At 35.3% G+C, this 19,813-nt stretch overlaps 1 protein-coding gene across 3 annotated transcripts; it reads right to left on the minus strand.

The window, feature by feature from the left end:
• Window positions 1-1,826: 1,826 nt before the first annotated feature.
• LOC18435899 (GTP binding protein) lies at window positions 1,827-17,439 on the minus strand. Of its 3 annotated transcripts, none has more exons than XR_016048868.1 (12): window positions 17,258-17,439; window positions 16,745-16,912; window positions 13,176-13,299; window positions 11,592-11,683; window positions 10,412-10,510; window positions 8,264-8,377; window positions 4,405-4,469; window positions 3,973-4,089; window positions 3,684-3,759; window positions 2,768-2,860; window positions 2,307-2,384; window positions 1,827-2,183 (listed from the first exon to the last, which is right to left on the minus strand). XR_016048868.1 is itself a non-coding variant. In XM_011625720.3 (12 exons), exons 1-12 carry the CDS (start codon window positions 17,342-17,344, stop codon window positions 2,085-2,087), a joined length of 1,185 nt encoding a protein of 394 aa, XP_011624022.1. In that variant the 5' UTR covers window positions 17,345-17,439; the 3' UTR covers window positions 1,827-2,084. The 3 variants fall into 3 exon arrangements, 2 of the variants coding, with proteins under 2 accessions (XP_011624022.1, XP_088713563.1); XM_011625720.3 differs by having other exon boundaries at window positions 2,307-2,357; XM_088857437.1 differs by lacking the exon at window positions 2,307-2,384.
• Between the last annotated feature and the right edge of the window lie 2,374 nt (window positions 17,440-19,813).

Here is a 19,813-nt window from a genome sequence, read left to right on the forward strand (position 1 = left end):
ATGAGTATGGTACATGTAAAATCCCCACTATACCCAATTGACAAAGGAACCTTCGGTACTTTGTTTAAGGAAAAAGTTTATATAAGGTCTCAATGAGTATGGTACATGTAAAATCCCCACTATTGAAGGTTGTTTTTATGCCGGAAAACCCTCAAATCCATCCTCTTGACTTTTAAATTTTAGACATAAAAAAAAAAAAAGAAATTTTTTATCTTAAAAATAATTCATCATCGAACATTAGAATAATTCATATGTTAGACAAAAAAAAAGGTACTTCAGAATAGCTAATTCTAAGAGTGTCATTGATTAGCTACAAAATTCTAAAAAAAAAAAATCGGACTTCGTCACTCACTGCAAGCCATCCAATTTGATATCTAATGAGTGAAAATAGTTGTAACTTATTTATACAAAGGATAACTGGTCTCTTTGTAGACAATTCCTACATTTATTCATCTTAGACAAGGTTTATTCATGAGTTATATATATATATATGTGTATATATATATATATATATATATATATATATATATATATAGAGAGAGAGAGAAATGATCCTATAGGACCCTGCCCTATCCATGTGTGTAGAACCTCAAATGATCACCATTAAATTTGACACGGATCTATAGAAAAGTCAAGTCTCACACTCATGTGATAACTTTTCTAAAGATCCATACCAACTTTAATGGTGATCTTTTGGGATCCTACATACATGAGTAGAGGAAGGTCCTATATGATAATTCCTCATATATTTATATATATATATATATATATATATATATATATATATATAATTTTGAGATCCATCTAATTAGATGATAATTTTCAAAAGAAAAACGTTTGAATTTTGAGCTCTTAAGTATCTAGATCATTCCTTCCAAAAATTGGATGGTTCCAATATAATGATGGGATTTTTGTTTTTCTTTTTTGTTTTTTTTTTGAGGGTTTTTTCAGATCTCGTCACCAAATTTTGGGATCTAATTTGGCCTTATTATTAAAGGTATGTATATTATATTAAAAATAAGGCCGCCCGCCATGGGAAAATGCTGTTTCAGCCGCAGAAACGTCTATGATGGTTCGAAAATTTATTTTCACCCCTCGATTAGAAAATTTAATGCAACCAAACTAATCTATAAACACTTAGAAAATAAAGGGCCAAATTATATGTTCTCAATATACAATATTTTCAAGGCTTGAAATTCTTTTTTTAATTCCATATTTACAAGATCAAGATAATTAATTTCAGGAAGTTTCTATGCTAAAACAATATTTTCTAGTCGATATTTTGGAAAGAGCAGCCTACTTTTTATTGTGGTCATAATATATAAACTTTTGAGATTGTATACTATAAGATCAATTATATTTACTATAAAATACTCACAATTACTTTTAACTGTCATATGTAAAATCTAAAAACTCTAAGTTTGTCACAAAGTTTAAAAAAAATTTCAGAACTTTAAACCAAATTTATGAAACACTCATAATCATCTGATTTGACATCTAACGGCTAAACATAATTATGACCACCTAAAGTGAATCGTATTATTGCATACTTTTCCTAAACATGATTGTATGCTATAATATCATTTATCCTTGTTGCAAGAAGGTTACAAATTTCTCTTAACCATATCAAATTGGATGGCTTGGCACCCCAAATTGAAATCCGATGAACACAAGTCATTGTGACCTCCTTATGATAAAAATAAGTTCTCTTTATACACTTCTCCATTTTTTTTTTATTTTGAACTGCATTAAAATGGACGTTCTCCCAAAATTCAATTCAAAAGAGGGTACTTAGAACCCCATACGTTTTATCAACACAAAAAAAGTTTTTGAGACCAAATTTCAGGATGAGATGTTGAATATAATTTTCCACTGTTACTTTTTTACATTATTTCACGCACTCATGCTTTGCCAGTCCAAATTCCAAACAAACACTGCCTCAGAAACTACTCAAAAAGGATTTGAATCCCAAATTTTTCTCAGACAAAATTGAATAACAGGACCCAAATTTCCAAAATTCTCCCTGATTACTACATCAAAAATTTCTTATATTCAAGAGGAATACAAAATGGACGACGACTCCCTCATTTCTTTCCACCTCCGGACACATTGAACTTGAAGAAGATTATATCGCCGTCTTGCACCACGTAGGTCTTCCCTTCCTGCCTGTATTTCCCAGCAGCCTGTGAATGCAAAGATTTAAGTTGTAGAGTGTAGAAATAAGCCACCAATTCAAAAGCTGAAGAATGAGGTTTTCTTTCTTGATTATTATCTAGTGTTCAGCAGGATGAGTTCGCAGCACAAACCTTTAAGGCTGCTTCACTGCCCAACTCCTTGAGATCCTCAAACTTCATTACCTGGAATCAGGTAAGCATGCATGCAATCTATTTGTAAGTGAGTGCGAGCGCACATGCACTCACACACTGATGAATCCTGATTTTCTCTCTTGCATGCAGTTTTAAGTGCTCTCTCCTCTCTCAGTATCTATCTATCTACCAGACTATAATGATAATTTCCAGATCTACAAGAGACTTATTGATACGGTAATATGACAAAAAGGTAACCATAATATTTTCCATTGTTATCATCATCACTTTCGTGAGCCCCGTAGTAATTTGAAAATAATTTAAAAAATAGGCACTCCGAGTTTCTTTTCGCTCCTTTTTTCTCAGATAATGTTTAAGCAACTTCCCGTTAAACAAGACAAGCAAATCAAGCTGATCAAAAAGCTTGCATATGCATTGACGAAACAAAAATCTATATATACCTCAGCACATATAAATCCTCTCTCAAAATCAGTGTGAATGGCACCAGCAGCTTGAGGAGCCTTAGTCTGCCGTCTGATCTGCCAGCATTTCACCTGCAAAATCCATTTCGATGCTGCATTAACCCCACATAATTCACACAAGTTTGCAAGCGAAAAAACGAATATACAATGGATAAAATACCAAAATCTATAAAATAAGAAAAGTATACAATAAGACTGTTTAGTTCAGGCTCAAAATCTGGACAATCACCTTTAGCAGTCAAATATGAAATCAGGCGGCTGGAGATGCACCAATGATCATGCTCAAAGTCGAGAAAATTATCCTCAGATTTTGTGTAGAAAAATGATACACTCCAGCCATCTGATTTTACATTGGATGGCTTGCAGTGTTTGTGACCTTTGTGTACGAATATAAGCCATAAAAATAATCAAAAAATTACTGAAAGAACCATTAAATAATTAACAAAGAAGTTGATGAAGAAGAGGGGAATGGTAATTCCTTTCATTTCCCAGATTTCTTCTATCTTTTTAGTTTTGTTTTTTTATATATGAAAGTGACTTTTATTGCAATATAATAGTTTAATACAATATCCAGGATACACATAAAATAATCAATTTTATTTTGGTGTGGATGAAGCCGAATTTGTAAATTCTAAAGTCAAACAAGATCAAGTTCTTGTAAGAGCAAACGAATCATCACTAAATCAATCCATTAATTCCATGAAAATGGATATGTTTTAAAACTTACTACTATTTTCTCTTACTTAATTTGACAAAAGAAATGCCAGCCACATTTTTAATGGAAAATTGCATGTAAAAACAATGAAGGGTGTGTATTGTATCAATAAAAATCTAAACACTCAGTTTCATAGTAAACTTGTATTTTGGTGTACTTGTATGGCGAAAAAGAGATTACCTCATCAGGTCCTGCAGTGAAAAAATAGATCAGATTGATTGCAGAGAATCCAGTCTTTATGATCTTGGGGATGGCACTGTAGGAACAGGAAAAAAGGGGGTTGGTTGATCTACGTGTTGCTGGGGAGAGTGGTGCTCTTAGTATCAGAACTTGGTGATCAGATTACAAAAAAGAAAACGTTAGCTTTTTCCTGCCCTTACAACCTATGGCAGAGAGCTTTTGTATGTCAAATAAAGCTATTAATACTGCTACCTTCCCCTGTAAAATAAAATAATAATAATCAACTTGCCTCTGAATTTTGTTCTCGTCACAGTACTTTGCAGCTTCGTCCTCTGGCATATCTACAAGGCTCTTCTCCAATACACAGCTGAAAGGGATGATGGGCTCGCCTCCATGCTCTTGCACCCTGTAAATGGGGGAAATAAAAAAGTGCGCACTTTTATTTCATATCCATAAAATTGGAGAATCTACTGTGAAAACATTGGTGCCTCCAAAAAATACTTTTTACTTCATATGCATAAAATAGGAGAATCTACTGTGAAAATATTGGTGAGGCAACCACAAAATAAAAGGAAACAGCATGCACATGGTGATATGGATGCATCTCTAGCCGATACAATCTTAGAAACATTAACTTCAAAAAAATAAAATAAAATAAATAATAAAAGAGAGAGAGAGAGAGAGAGAGAGAGAGAGAGAGAGAGAGTGATGAGAAACATACCACGCATGGATCTTAGGCAGAAACTTGTTCTTCTTTCTCTGATAATCTTTCTCATTCATGTTAACCTGCATATGAAATTACTCCATAATGATATTTTTTTATTGTTTTACTTTTACATACTGAGTCTCTCTGATTTAATAAAATCAAACCTTTTCATTTGTTTATAAATATTGGCAAAAGAAATATGATGAGCTGATAAAACACCAAAAGAAAACATAACAACCTCCATGAAGTGAAGTAACAAAGTATTCAGTTATGGCCTTGTGAATCCCTAGTAGTTTTAAACTAATTTTTAAAATCCAAATACCTGACAGAGGTTCCAATACAATGGTAAGTTTGCTTGATGGAAGAAGTATAGGCAAAGGTAGGATAAATCCTCTTTTGTAGTACTCATTATCTTCCATTTCCACCAAATTAAAGGCTTACTAAGTTCCAATTCGGACTCTAAAGATGACACATGTGCACGGGCGCACGCGTGCACACACACACACACTCACATACACCTACATATAAATAAGTACTACAAACAAAGGAACTCGAGTTCAGTCCTAGTTAGCCAACTGATGTCAAGTCCCATAATTAACCAGAATTTAGGGCATGTTGGCATGCACTCGTTATCATTAATAAATCACTGTAACGCTGAAAATACTCAGTATAAAGATAGACATATTTGTTGTTTGGTAGCACACCTAATAAAATTATCTGTGACATGTTTTGTTTGTTCCATATAACTCAATCACTTGAAAGCAGTTTTTACTTTATTCAATATAAAATTATCCTCTTGTTTGGGCTTTGGGTTTCAGATGGAAAGCGAACATCCTCTAAGTTTAGAGACGGGTGTGGTTTCATCCTGAGCTTGCATCTGTATCTTCTATACTATTTTCCTCTTGTATCTCCACCTTTTCTCTCTGCGACTCTCCTGACAATTTTTTTTAAGAGAGATAATGCTCAAACCAGGCATTCATGAAAACCAACAAAACCTCAATTTTGGTCTACAGATTCCATGTATGTATCAGTCAGATCAAATTCTTTATTGCCCTAGAAAGGATGATAAGCTGGCTGTTTCCTCGCAGGTCGCTTGGATGGCTGCCTAAAAATTTCAAGATGGTAATGAATTTCTCTATTGTAAAGCTCCATGGTTGTTGAGGTGCATTGAAATAGGCAACCATGCAGCACTCGATTTCTTCCATAGCCTAATCAACATCCCACTGCTGAAGATTAACAACCACCCTGCCTTCAATTGTTTGTAAGGGGCGAATGGGGACAAATCAAATTTGAGATTTGAGTTTCTTGCCTGCAACTATTTCATCACCATCATTAAAGCCTTTTCCCAACTACTTGGGGTTGGCTACACAAATCTTGATCTGCCATTCTGCTCTATTATGAGCCACATCCTCAATGAGGCCATAAGTCCCCCACGTCTTTTCTCACTACTTCCAACTATGTCCTTATGGGCCTACCCCTTGCCCTTTTTGAGCCATCCACTTGAACTTACTCGTACCTTCTAACAGTTGTTGTACTGGGTATGTAGCACACATGGCCAGTGCACCTAAGTCCACTTTCCTTCATCTTATCACGTATTGGTACCACACCTAAATTCTCCCAAATGTATTCATTTCGAATTCTATCCCTTCTTGTCTTTCCACCCATCCATCTCAACATCCTCATCTCAACTACACTCATTCTATGAGTATGTTGTTTCTTGACAGCCCAACATTCTGCCCCCATAAAGTAAAGCTGGTCTCACAGCTGTCCTATAGAAATAACCTTTCACCTTCATTGGTATATGCGGACATCACATAAAACTCTGACTGCACATCTGCACTTCGCCCACCCAGCTCTAAATCTATGTGCGACATCTTCCTCAATCTCTCCATTTGCATGGATTATCGATACAAGATATCGAAAGTGCGCTCTTTTTTGTGTTTCTTGTTTGTTAATCTTAACTACTTCCTTGTGTCTACTCCTATTATTACTAAACTTACATTTCATATACTTTGTCTTAGTCTGGCTAATTATAAAACCTTTAGATTCTAGAGCATCCCTCCAAGTTCTAACTTTGTGTTGCCGCCGTTTCGGGTCTCATCAATCAAAACTATGTCATCCGCAAACAACACACACACGATACCTCATCTTGTAGGTGTGTAGTTAAGTCATCCAGGACTTAGACAAAGAGGTATGGGCTCAATGTTGACCCTCGATGTAGACCTATTGTCATTGAAAACTCACTCCTCTCTTCACTAGTTGTTCATACACTAGTTCGCACTCCCTCAAATATATCTCTCACCAAGTCGATGTAGTGTCTTGAGACTCCTTTCTTTTCCAACACCTATCAAATAAAATCTCTAGATACTCTATCATAAGCATTCTCTATGTACTATATCATAAGCCTGCAACTATTTCCATAATTTTGAATATTCATTGGAGTTTTGTCCAGCTGGATCTGTTCTTGCAGTGCAAGTCTAATCTGAGTTTCACCCATTGTTTCCATAGCCGTGGCTGAGATGGTTGTTTGTGATTTGCTGGGGCAGAGGTGATGATGGTGGAAATGGGTGATTGTGATGATGAGATGATGATTGACTGCAAAATTAATTTTGGGGGTGAAAGGCTGTGCTGGTTATGATGGAGGGCTGTGATGGTACTAGGGGTTCAATGACCTGGTGTTGGCGCTCATTGGTGATGATTGCGGAGGTGGCGAGGATGGGCAATTCATCTCAACCTAACCAGCATCTCTCTAATTCTAGAATTCATCACAATTACAGGGTCGAACTCGCAAAAATAGCAGAAGACCCATCTCAAAACCCAACTCACAAAAAGAATAGGAAAGCCATAAAAATTGCCACTCTAGCTCATTGATTAATCAGATGCCACATTTGAAGAGCGGAGTTTAACTCCCCTAAATCTTGTATTGCAGGGACCAACAATAATTTCCAACCTTTGTTTAGTGAAGTTAGCAATGTTTTTTTATTGTCCCCTGATCAATAGTGAAGTTCACAATCGTGAAATAAAATATAACAAAAAGAACATAACCCATCACGGTTAACATTCTCAAAAAAAAAAAAAAAGAACATAACCCATCAATGCAAAAGGTCATTTCTCTTTTTTCCTTTTCAATTAATGACCAAGAGTGATAATTCAATATAACCTATAATTTTTGGGGAGAGAGATTGAATCTCACTAATTGACATTCTCTACTTGATGCATGCATAATTCTTCTAAGAAAAAGTGTTTTATGAGTCAGCAGACTCACTAGCCCGCTGACTCACAAATGTTCATCTTTAAGATGAACGTCCACAACTAAAGATTCCTATCCAATAGATAGGAAAAAAAATGTTTTAAAATTTTATTTTATGTTATTTTATTTTTTATATTTATGATCATCATAGTGTAGATCATGGATCTCTACAAATTTCGATCCAAGATCGATATAAAAAATAGGAGTTAGAGGGAGCCCGCATGAGAATAACATGAGTCAAGGAACTCATAAAAACCGGGTCCCTCTTATTCCAGATGCAGTTTGGATATTTAATATTTTTATAGTCAATCTTAATGTCAGTTGATAGAGCTACCTTCTACACACTCTAATAGGAATAAAGAATTGTGGATGGTAAACTAAAAGCGGCTATGCAACTTCTCCTTTCAAGATCCAAACCAAGAGAAATGAGTCAAGTTGGATAAACGATCAAGTTGGATAATCGATCATGAACACATGCCTTCTAGCTCTCACTAAGTTTATAACCTTTGACTATGAGACAAGAAAAATAATAAGGGACGAGAAATATTAAAACATAAATCTATGAGACAGAAGGCAAAGTAACTATCCTCATATTTGAGAAACAATAACTTATAAATGCCTTACCAAGTAAACAACAGGTTTTGCTGTAAGCAACTGAAACGAATTAAAGATCTCAATCTCAGTAGCTTTCCAGTCCCCAAGCCGAACATCCTTACCCTCCTCAAGCCATGCCTTTACCTGCAGCATCCAGGCACTGGGACAATCATTCCACTCATGATCGTTCAAACCTTCCATGACATTTAGCATTATCAAGGGATCGAATATAAAACTGAAGGCCAAGTCTCCTATTTGAACTTAACCATGATCATCAAGCATTATCTTATAAGCCATCACTAGAAGGATAATTTAATCAAGTCCAAAATATGTTAACCATCACTATATTTATGTCTCTATGCTACCAGACGCCTCTTCAAATCAACCAAAGAAAACAAGAAAAAAAGAAAAAAAAAGGAAAAAAAAGATGCCCCCTCAATCCTCATCATCTCTTTGGGGTGTTCTTCCAACATTTTCCGCTTTCAGTCATGTTGTATTTCACGTTCATTAATGAATAATGTCACCACTATATATATATGAAGTGAAATGGTCTTTTCATTAGCATTATATGTGGCTAAAATACACATCAAGCACATATAAGTACCTGACATATCAAAAATCATAGCATGCCTATACAAAAATAGTAGAAGAACCTTGAAAGCATTAAAAAGAATGGCAGAAAACTAGACAGCAAATACCCTCTCCCACATAAAGCACAGTTGCAACGGTCTCATGAGCACAATTATGTGATTAAAGAAGGAAAGAGTGCCGACCCTTTAAAGTAGGACATCTCAAAGAGTTGACAAGCTTCTCTCATAGAGAAGATAATTTGAACATTTTCAATTTATAAGTACTCATATGATTTCTAGAAGTCAAGATTTAGCTGCGAATAAGTGAGCCAGGAAAACAGTAAAAGCCCATCAAACTTTTACCAAAGATTGCTTTTTTGACAAATTAAGCAGAATTAACAATGAGCCAATAAGAAGAAATTCAAAGCAGTAGTGTTACTACCGGATTATTTCAACTTGAGCCAAAATCACAACTACATCCCATTAGAAGTTATTCATGAAACCATCACATATTAATCATAAATGAGTACTTTTGGAGGCAAATAAAGATCCAGAGTGGCCCCCAAAATGCAAGATATTTTCTATAAACATTTGCTTCAGGATAACACTTATGAGAACTTGCAACCTCTTTTCAAGACTCTCAGATGTGCATCAAATTTGCAAGCCATTGCAGATTGTATGGACAAATAACATCTTCATAGGCTTTACCCAACCAACATTATTTTATGGGGCGGAATGTTGGACAATCAAGAACAACATACCCATAGGATGAGTGTAGCTGAGAGGACGATGTTGAGTGGATGTGTGGCAAGACAAGAAAGGAGAGGATTCGAAATGAATACATTCGGGAGAACTTAGATATGGCTCCAATTGGCGATAAGATGAGATAAAGCAAACTTAAGTAGGTTGGGCATGTGCAGTGCAGACCTAATACAACCCCTGTTAGAAGGTGCGAGTTGGTTCAAGTAGAAGGTTCAAAAGGGCAAGGGTAGGCCCAAAACGGCATGGTTGGAAGTAGTGAGAAACGACATGGGGCCTTATGGCCTCACTGAGGGTATGGCCCTTGATAGAGCAGAATGATGGACTAAGATTTGAGTAGCCAACCCCAAATAGTTGCGAAAAGGCTATGATGATGATGATAAGCTTTACCCAAAAAAAAAAAGAGTCTTCATAGGCTTTCTCCAACCTCGTAGTTGGAAGACTGCCCGAAAATTATCCTGCTTTAAGTTTGATTCATCAAACACTAAGGAAATGCAGTCAGAAGCCTCATAACTATGCACATCTCAGGTTTAGAAAAAAAAAAAAAAACCAAGCTTGAGGCCACATCCAAAAAGTCATTGTTTCCCAATTCAATCAATCTAATCCAAGTTTAATATATTCTGGCCTTTTCCAACTGCTATTTTGATCTGCTTCAAACCAATTTTATATTTTGATCTGCTTCAAACCAATTTTGACTTAAATTGGACCATCTCACCGCCCTTAATACACCCATATCCATGCTAACATGGTAAGAGACAGAGCAAGGATAACATTGAAAGTGTTAAATAAAGAATTTAACAACCAAAGTGTACTCACCCAACAAAAAAAAACAACCAAAGTGAAAATCTACCTTTTCACAACACTCATGTTCTATTTTCAACTGCTTGTCATTGCTCCTCTTCATGCTCTTCTCAAGATCCTCCAGCTTTCTTTCCATAAATTCTATGTCCTGAAATTCATCTCCAAAAATAAAGACTATTAGTTCCTCTCCAAGATGTATATAGCATATGCTAGTATTTGTGTACATTACGAATGTGTCAATGTGCACATGCATATTGACTCTGCATGCGCACACACACAATGGAGGTGAAAAACAAGGTATGTTAGCTCCTATCAGCATGTACAGAAGCACTAATCACATTTTAAGTTTTCACTAGTCATTGAAAAATAATTACTCTCCCATTTACCAAACAGAGCTTCAAATACGTTCCTTAGCAAACAGTATTCAGGACAAAAAAGAAAAGGCTCTTATTTTCTATTTCTTTTTTATTTGTAGATAAACTATCATAAGCCATGCCATAGGCTGCACATTGATCTTCTGCCACATTAACGATAATAACAGATGATGAAATATGTATCGTGGAAGAAGCAAGTATCCACATATATTAGCAGTTGTATAATAACTTCCAAGAGACAAAAGAGTTCATCAAGTTCATGAATAAAGCTGACGATTTCATAAAGCTTCAGGAGGATTTCATTTAGACTAATAGTATTCGCAAAGACTTGAAAAATGCCTCCAGAAATTTGGCATCTCAAAACCAGAAAACTAACAATTGTGCATAATATTCATCTTATATACAGATTATAGTAAAAACATGGGAACTGAAGTAGGATATTTTGGATCTTTTTAAACTCAGTGCCATCAAAATTTAACATTCAGTGTGTGTGCGTGTGTTTTGAGAGTGAGAGAGAGAGACCTGAACCTCACTGTCGAAGCTAATCTCAGCAAATGAAAGAAATGAAAAACAATGTAATCTTTCTAGAACACATACATAAAATGCATCATACATGCAGCAGACCAGTATAACTGATTTTTATAGATTAATCATTTTATTTACTATGTAAAGTTACAATTGTAAAAGCAAAGGAAATTTTTTGGAGGTGTGGCAGTAGTTACGAAATGAGATTCCTCATCATGATTAAGGAAATTGGGAGATAACATTTTGTATGTATGACTTATGGTCGCTTCAAACATAACACTCAAAATACCAAGTTATCATGAGTTCACAACTCAGATTGGACAAGCTTACTTTCAACCGTAGCTCTAGACTTATGACCTCCAGATCCCTAACTGGATCCACTGAATCATCCACATGAATAATATCCGGATCTTCGAATGCTCCTACAAGATGAAACAAACATAACTTATCTGCATCCACTAGACATAAGGAATGCTTATCGAAAATAAGAGATGGTTATATTTAAACAAAACTACTACAAGCAAAACAGTTATTGCAACATTGGTGCATGACAACCATTGCAGTAACAATTTTTGCACCCAAAATGTAAATACATGCACATGTTCCAACATCACACAGATGTTAGGTTTCATAAATGCATTTAGACCACTTAGCATTTGCCAGAATTGCCTCGTCAAAGATATGGACCAATATTTAGACCACTTAGGGCTAGAGGGATTTCAAGCAAATGTTGGCCCTGCCTTCATATACCCAGACCCCTTGAAACATCAAACCTTGTCATACTGTTACTTTGACCCCAAAAACAAAGACAGCATTGGAATTTAAAACTACCGAGCTTCAAAGCTTCAAATGCAAAAGAAAATCCTGCTTCCAATTTCAAAACATTAGACTACTATTAGTTGGCGAAGGCTGAAGGGGCAGCATTGGATTTCTTAAACATTCAAATATAAAGGTGCTCACAGCAAATTCAAGTCACTAAGATGGATGTGCCCATAAACGTGAAGCAACTAAAAACAGTTATATGGTGGCACACCTCTTGTTTCTAAAGCATAAACCTATGTCACAGAAAAGAAGGAACAAAAGAAGCATTGACATGTATGATACTTTATATCATTACTTTTTATCATTTCAAGAGAGAGAAGTGTTATATAAAGAAACTTGACATTGTAGCACTTGATTGTGGCGACATTCTTTTAAGAGAATTGGATATGGTGAAAATATTTTTGTTATTTCAAAATATTGGAGAGTTGTTAGTCTTAGAGGAAAATGTGGAAGAGGGATAAGATCTTCCCAGTTTAAACCACAGTGGAAAACAAAAAGCACCCAAGAAAAGGATACCTTACCAATAACAAAAAATCAATACAATAATTTATTTTTTTAAATTGAAAAAATCAGTACAATAATTCTCTTATCGAAAGCTCCAGAACCCCACAAAATTCATAGCAATAAAGAGTTGTTTTCATATTATCATCGCAGGAAGCTAAACCTGGCAATGCACTGCCAAGAAACATCGATTCATAAATTACAACGAACTACATTACAAAAATGAATAAATAGCCAAAACGTGGTGTGGATTGCCAACATTTCACAACCAATAAATTGCTCTAGAAAACTTAGAAAACAACTAAGTTCCAGAAGTTAGATTCCCATACCATTTTTTTTTCTGTTTTTTGTTAAGCTAAGTAAGCTTTGTTTGTGTGAGGGACAACTATCAAAGATTCAGCCTCATACAAATCAATGGCTCCCCCATAAGATATGATGACCTTGTGTATGGGTGTGTGCTTAATTATGAATATATAAGGACGAAAGTATGCATATACATATTTATGAGCATAGGGAGCATAGTATATTATCCCCCATGGATGTGTTACGATGAGACTGTAAATTCAAAAGTTATTTGATTAAAGAACATACTTAAGACATGGAAAATCCCATCAACTGCACGGATGTGAGATAAGAAGCTGTTCCCCAATCCTTGCCCTTCATGAGCTCCTCGCACTAGGCCAGCTATGTCATGTATTTCCAAGAAAGCTGATACCTGGCCAGCATGAATAAAACAGTACAAGAGAGACGCTATTAATTAAGAAGCAGGAACAGATTTTTTTAAATAATAATAATAACAAATTGATAGAGTAGCATAGAGGTATAGATATCATGTGTAAAAATCTAAAGGCGATGACCATCCCTGACAGAAAGCCCCCAAAAGAAGCAATCGAGTTTACATCAGACAAAACTTCCAACAAGATAAGTTCACATTTGACCACCTACAACACATGGCCCCAACCCCAAAAACGTAGGAGTAATGTGAAATTTCTGGATCATCTAAAGCTCAAAAAACTGCTCCAAATGAATTCCCCTCAAAGACTATTATGAACCATCCGTTTGATTCTTTTTTGCGAATTATTTAATAAAAAAATTCAAATCAACTCCCTGCCTATGTTTTTTGGGGGCTAGACGCCCTAATTATGTGGGGGGACTAGAGTGCATGATATTTTCCCATTAATTAATAGCTGATGATAATTATCCATGACTTAATGATCATTGTATCATTAAACGAAATTAATAATCCTCTATAATTGTGGGCATCACCTACATTAAGGTAACAAATTCATATGTCAAAAATTGATATAACATGTATCAATGTACAAATGTGCGCATCCTCTACAAAAGACCTTCAGAAAGATGCAACCGTGAAGTTCACAGAAGACACAAGCTTGAACATAAAAAGTTAATAAATAGAGCCTTTTCCTAACTAACTAGGGTCGGCTATAGAAATCTTGGTCCGTCATTTTGCTCTATTAAGAATCATAGCCCTAGTGAGGCCACAGGTTCCCATGTCTTTTCCCACTACTTCCAATCATGTCCCTTTTTGAGCCTTCCACTTGAACTAACTTGCACCTCCTAATAGATGTTATACTGGGTCTGCGTTGTACATGGCCAGCCCACCTATGTCTACTTTCTCTCATCGCCTATTGGTACCACACCTAAATTCTCCCGAATGTATTGATTTCGAATTTTATCCCTCCTTGTATTGCCACTTGTTCATCTCAACAGCCTAGCATTCCACCCCATAAATCAAAGTTAGTCTCACAACTATCCTATAGAACTTACCCTTCAGCTTTATTGGTATGTGGCGATCACATAAAACTTCGATTGCACATTTCCACTTTGCCCATCCAATTCTAATTCTATGTGCGACATCTTGCTCAATCTTTCTATTTTCCTGGATTTTTGACCCAAGATATCGAAAGTGAGCTCTTTTTGGTACTTTTTACTGTCAATCTTAACTACTTCCTCTACTCCTATTATTATAAAACTTGCATTCTATATACGCTGTCTTAGTCCGGCTGCTTTTAAAACCTTTAGATTCTAGAGCATCCACTAAATTTCTAATTTTGTGTTGACACCATTTCGGGCTCGTCGATCAAAACCATGTCGTCCGTGAATAACATACACTACAGCGGTACCTCATCTTGCACGTGTCTAGTTAAGTAGTCCATAACTAAGACAAAGAGGTATGGGCTAAATATTGACCCTTGATGTAGATCTATTGTAACTGACAATTCACCCATTTCTCCACTAGTTGTTCGCACACTAGTTAGAGCTCTTTCGTACATATCTCTCACCAAGTCAATATAATGTCTAGAAACTCCTTTCTTTTCCAACACGCACCAAATCAAATCTTGAGGTGCTCTATCATAAGTTTTCTCTAAATCAATAAAGACTATGTGGAGGTCGTTTTCCTTCGCCCTAAACTTCTCAATTAGTTGCCTAAATAAAAAAATAGCCTCGATTGTTGACTTCCCTGGAATAAAACTGAATTGGTTTTCTTATACACTCGTTTCATGCATTAGTCATTGTTCAATCACTCTCTCACAGCTTCATAGTATAGTTCATAAGTTTGTTCCCTTAATAGTTCGCACAATTTTGTGTATCTCTTTTGTTCTTGTAAATAGGTTCCACAATACTTTTCCTCCATTCATCTAACATTTTTTTGGTTCTCAAACACCTTGTTGAACAGCTTGGTCAGCTAGTCAATGCCAATCTCCTCCATGCACTTCCAGACCTCCATCGGGATACCACCTAGTCTTAAAGTCTTTCCTATCTTCATCCTCTTCAAAGCTTCTTTCACTTCTGATTTCCTAATCCTACGAATGTATCTATGACCTCCGCCCTCATTTATGCCAACGGTTCCTTCTACCGCTATGTTCCCATTATGTTTGTCATTTAATAGTTTTTTAAAATAAACTCTCCACCTTTCGTTAACCTCTTCATCATTCATCAAGATGCTTTGAACCCCACTCTTAATGCATTGAATATGGCCTAGATCCTTACACTTTTTCTCTCTCATTTCTGCTAATTTGAAGACAACCTTTTTGTCTTTTCTTGTTCCCAATTTGAAGACAACTATTTGTTTAGCGTTTTTCTTAGCATTTTTGTATTCTTCTAAGTTTAATCATTTCTATTACATTACCAAGTTTTATAACATGATCGTTTTTCACTTATGACTTTCTGAACATCATCATCAACAAAAAAGAAAATGAATGATTCTCATATTGACTAAAGAAAAACTAATGAAACCAACCCTCAAATAGGTTGAATAAAACCTAATGAAGCCTATGCTTAACACAACGAAACCCTTTTTTTTTTTTTTTTTGACTACCACATTGATAATATACCAGGAGATGCAAGTTGATATTGAGGGAGCTCTTCAAATGAAAGGGGTCACAAGTGTGCCAATAGTACCACTTAAAGGGAAACTTCTTGTGGGGAAGTATCTTCTCTGCTAAAGGTGAGTGGAAAAGGAGAACAAAATCATTTTTGAGAAAGAATCTTGCCCTTACCAAACCCTAAATCGTAGGGTACATCAAGGAATATTATAGCTAGAATCATTTCTCTAAATAGAATTGTTCTAGATGCCCATGTGCTAGGAAAGTCGAAAAAAATAGTAGCAAAATTTATTGAAGTCAACCCTCAATTATGAGAATAATGTACTACATGTTTCACTTCCAATCAAAACCATCTAAATAAGCAAAAGTAGAGTTAGAAAACTCAGCTCAGGCTGGGGACTCAACCCCTGACCAAGCCACGTAACTGAGGCGAGCCTGAATGTACTCACCGGAGTGAAGTACAAGCCCATAAAGGGACAAAAATTCAAGAAATAAATTTGGTGGAGAAAAAATAAGTAAAAAGAGTTAGAAGTCTTCAAAAGATGGAAAAAAATATAAACTCATGAGGCTTCTAGGATATTTTTCACTAAGACTATTTCCCCAATTTTAGAAGTGCATGGACCATAACATTCCAATGAGCTTCTTCATAGTAGAAAGATAAAATTCTATTCCCTAAAGTTTACTTTAGGCCACTAAACAAACAATTCCCCTATAAAAACTCACACATTAATCCTCAAATAAATAAAAAACAAAAGGAAAATCAAATCACATGTACACACACATTCAAAACGATTGAAAATCAACAATACAAACCTCACTCTTGGGCTTGTACAATTGGCATAGCCAATCAAACCGCTCGTCAGGAATGTTAACCCTTGCTTCATTGGGCTCTATGGTACAGAAAGGAAAGTTCTCGGCAGGAATAGAGAGCTTCGTGAGAGTATTGAAAAGTGTAGATTTACCCACATTTGGTAAGCCAACCTAAAATCAAACATAGTTTCACATAATCAATCCAATGAAAACACCATTCCATTCATTCAATGACAGCGATGAAGTACTAGGAATTACTCATCAACAAACCTATGAATTACGAAAAAAATACGAGTTACTCATCAAAACTTCAGTCAGATACTAATAAACTGGTTAAACAAATGAAAGCAAAACCAAACTTCGATAACCCAAACCATGCGCATTTATCTATGAATAATTCACCATGAAAGCTGATTCATCGGAAACTACAGCTGATTCTTCTAAACCTATAGAGCTCGGGAACTTTGTTGAATTAAAGAAAAAAAAAAGGCATCAAGGGTTTAACAGTGATCGTACAATGCCGATCTTGAGGTGAGAAGAGAAACGGCCCAAAATGGGGCGTTCAGCAGGAGTATCCTTCGCTTTAGAAGCCTTTGGAGGCATACTCACTGATGAAGATTAATTAGGGTTGTTTTCTCTCTCCAGCTAAGCAACAAAATGGAGGGAGAGAGAGTGAGGAGTAACAGTGGCCCTGGTTTTCTCTCTCAACTCAAGCAAGAGGATCAAGAGAGAGAGAGAGCTCGGCACCGCCAAATCCGATTGATTTTCACTAATTCTTAGAGAGAGAAAACCAATTCCGAATTATGGTGTCGAGGTCCCTCAACCAAATGACGAGAGGGAACATGCGAGGGGAGGTGGAGCTTATTTATTGGTAACCCTAGAAAATCGGGCGTTTTTTCGTTTGCTTTGCGTCGATTTGAAGTTTGTACGAGTGTTAAAACGGTGCGTTGTCATATTTCTCACTCGTGGATAATCACTTCATTGCAAAAATTTCAGTTGAAAACATCATTAAAATTTATGGTGAGATTGTATAAGGTGCCTACCTTATATGCTATATATTAGGCACACTTTAACATATTTATATGAAGCAGTTTCGGTATCAAAAAGCTTATAATGACCTAGAAATATATGTTAAATACAAATTATAAAATTTAAACTTCTTGAAATGGTGATTGTCGAGCGGATCCATAAGTACTCGAAAGTCTTAAAAATAGACAATTCAAGTAATTTGTTATAAGATATATGATTTTTAAGAATTAAATTTTTTTTTTCTTTAAATCTACACATCTAAAGATTGAGATGATAATTTGGAAGGTTTTCTAATGATGGAGTACTCTTTTTTACTGATTTTTTTTGCATACACCGTACGTCTATAGTATCAGGTTGCAACCTTATATATATATATATTTTTTTTTCTTAAAATTAGGGCTATAGAAAGGTGAGGTCAGGTCTATACCATTGCTAGACCGAACTAGGTCTAAGTTAGATCCAAAATTGGGGTTGGGTCCAAGCCCATGGGATCTGTAACCAACCCATTGGGTCTAGTGACAAATAAAAATTTAGTGTTGAAATAAAATATCAATTATGCGATAATGTAGTTATTAGAGGCCCATTAGGGCAGCTTAACAACCCTAACAAGAAGGGTGTTCTTTCTAAACAAAAAAACATGGAATAGGACAACTTACTTTTGATATAAAATGTTGCAAACTTTTTTAGCTATTAGATATGAAATCCGGCAATTGGGGGTGTATAATTAACCTTAAGTCAAAATTATTATTTTTTTAGCTTCGTGACATACCCCTAACTTTCGTATTTTACATCTGCCTCTATAAATAAATGATTGTAACCTTCTTGTATAAAAAATAAATAATTTGATAGTATACAATCCCCCATTTATGAGTGGAGAAAACCAAGTATTTCTTAATGCATGTCAACGTTGTGCCAACTTCCAATATTTTGTTAGTACAATGGGGGTTGTAAAGATAGGTGCCCATGAATGGTAGAGTAAATTGTCTGCTCAATATTTTGACATTAAATTTTAAATTCACAAAGTGAGTTTGATTTTTGTCCTTTATTTTGTGTTGGTCACTAGGTCAAATACGTTACGGTCAAAACATTTGTTTTAAAAATACTCCTAGATTGAGTATCCCAGGGAATAAATGGAGAGATCAGCCACCAATAATTATTATGGTTTTTTTTTTAACATTAATAAAATTTCACTTTAAGAATGAAAAGAAGAGTATAACACTGGACCGAAAATTAATTGAGGAGGGAAAACTAAAGGATGTCTTAACCAGTGTTTGATTACTCGGCCCGAATACTGAGAAGCCGGGCTGAGTACTCGGGCTCGGCATTCTGCTAAGCCCGAGTTAGCCCCGAGTCGGATGTCCACTTGAGGATATTAAAAAAATTTAAAAATATGTAAAAAATCCATAAAAACAAAACGTCTTTGTGAGATGTTTTTTTAGGTTTTCTATCATTTTTAGTAAAGATTGGAAAGTGTTTTGGAATAAATATTTACTTTCACATTTTTTATCTCTTTTGAAATTATTTAAAAAAAAAAACTATCACATGATTTTTTAAATTCCGTATTTTTGCTCTTTTTTTAACCTCGTTTTAAAGTGTTTCACTTAATATTACTTTAAACATGCATTTCCTTTTCTTTTTTTTATTTCTTTATTTTTTTATTTTTTTTAATTTTGTATTTTTTTTAACATTTTTCTATTGCTACAGTACATGGTGCTACTCAAGCTGAGTTATAGTAATGATAAAATATGCTTTGCATTCCAGACTCGAAGAAGTTACGACTTGATAGAGAAAGAAACCATGATGCAGATGCTTTGGTAACGAATGGGCCTCAGGCCCAACCGATGGTCACGACCATCTCTGTACACAGTTGACTCATGCAATCTAAACTTCTTGCTCTCTGTAAATCAAGTTCGGCAACAATAATGAATTTTCTCAAGTTAATGTTTAACAACAAGAATAAAAGAGCGTAGTATTGTTTAACAAGGTAAAGCCCCATCTTGAATCCTCGTTTAGAGAGCACTTTCGGCATCGGAAATATCTATA

This window comes from Amborella trichopoda, chromosome 2 (genome assembly GCF_054954075.1).
Source record: "Amborella trichopoda isolate Santa Cruz 75 chromosome 2, AtrichopodaSantaCruz75HAP2 v2.0, whole genome shotgun sequence".
Classification (NCBI taxonomy): Eukaryota; Viridiplantae; Streptophyta; class Magnoliopsida; order Amborellales; family Amborellaceae; genus Amborella; species Amborella trichopoda.

Excerpts from the sequence above, each read along its gene's own strand:
- LOC18435899 (XM_011625720.3), bottom strand. The coding sequence starts at position 17,344 with ATGCCTCCAAAGGCTTCTAAAGCGAAGGATACTCCTGCTGAACGCCCC. Across the intron at positions 16,913-17,257 it reads CTCACCTCAAGATCGGCATT|GTTGGCTTACCAAATGTGGG; the intron begins GTACGATCACTG and ends GTTTGATTTTAG. Across the intron at positions 8,378-10,411 it reads AACATGAGTGTTGTGAAAAG|GTAAAGGCATGGCTTGAGGA; the intron begins GTAGATTTTCAC and ends TGGATGCTGCAG.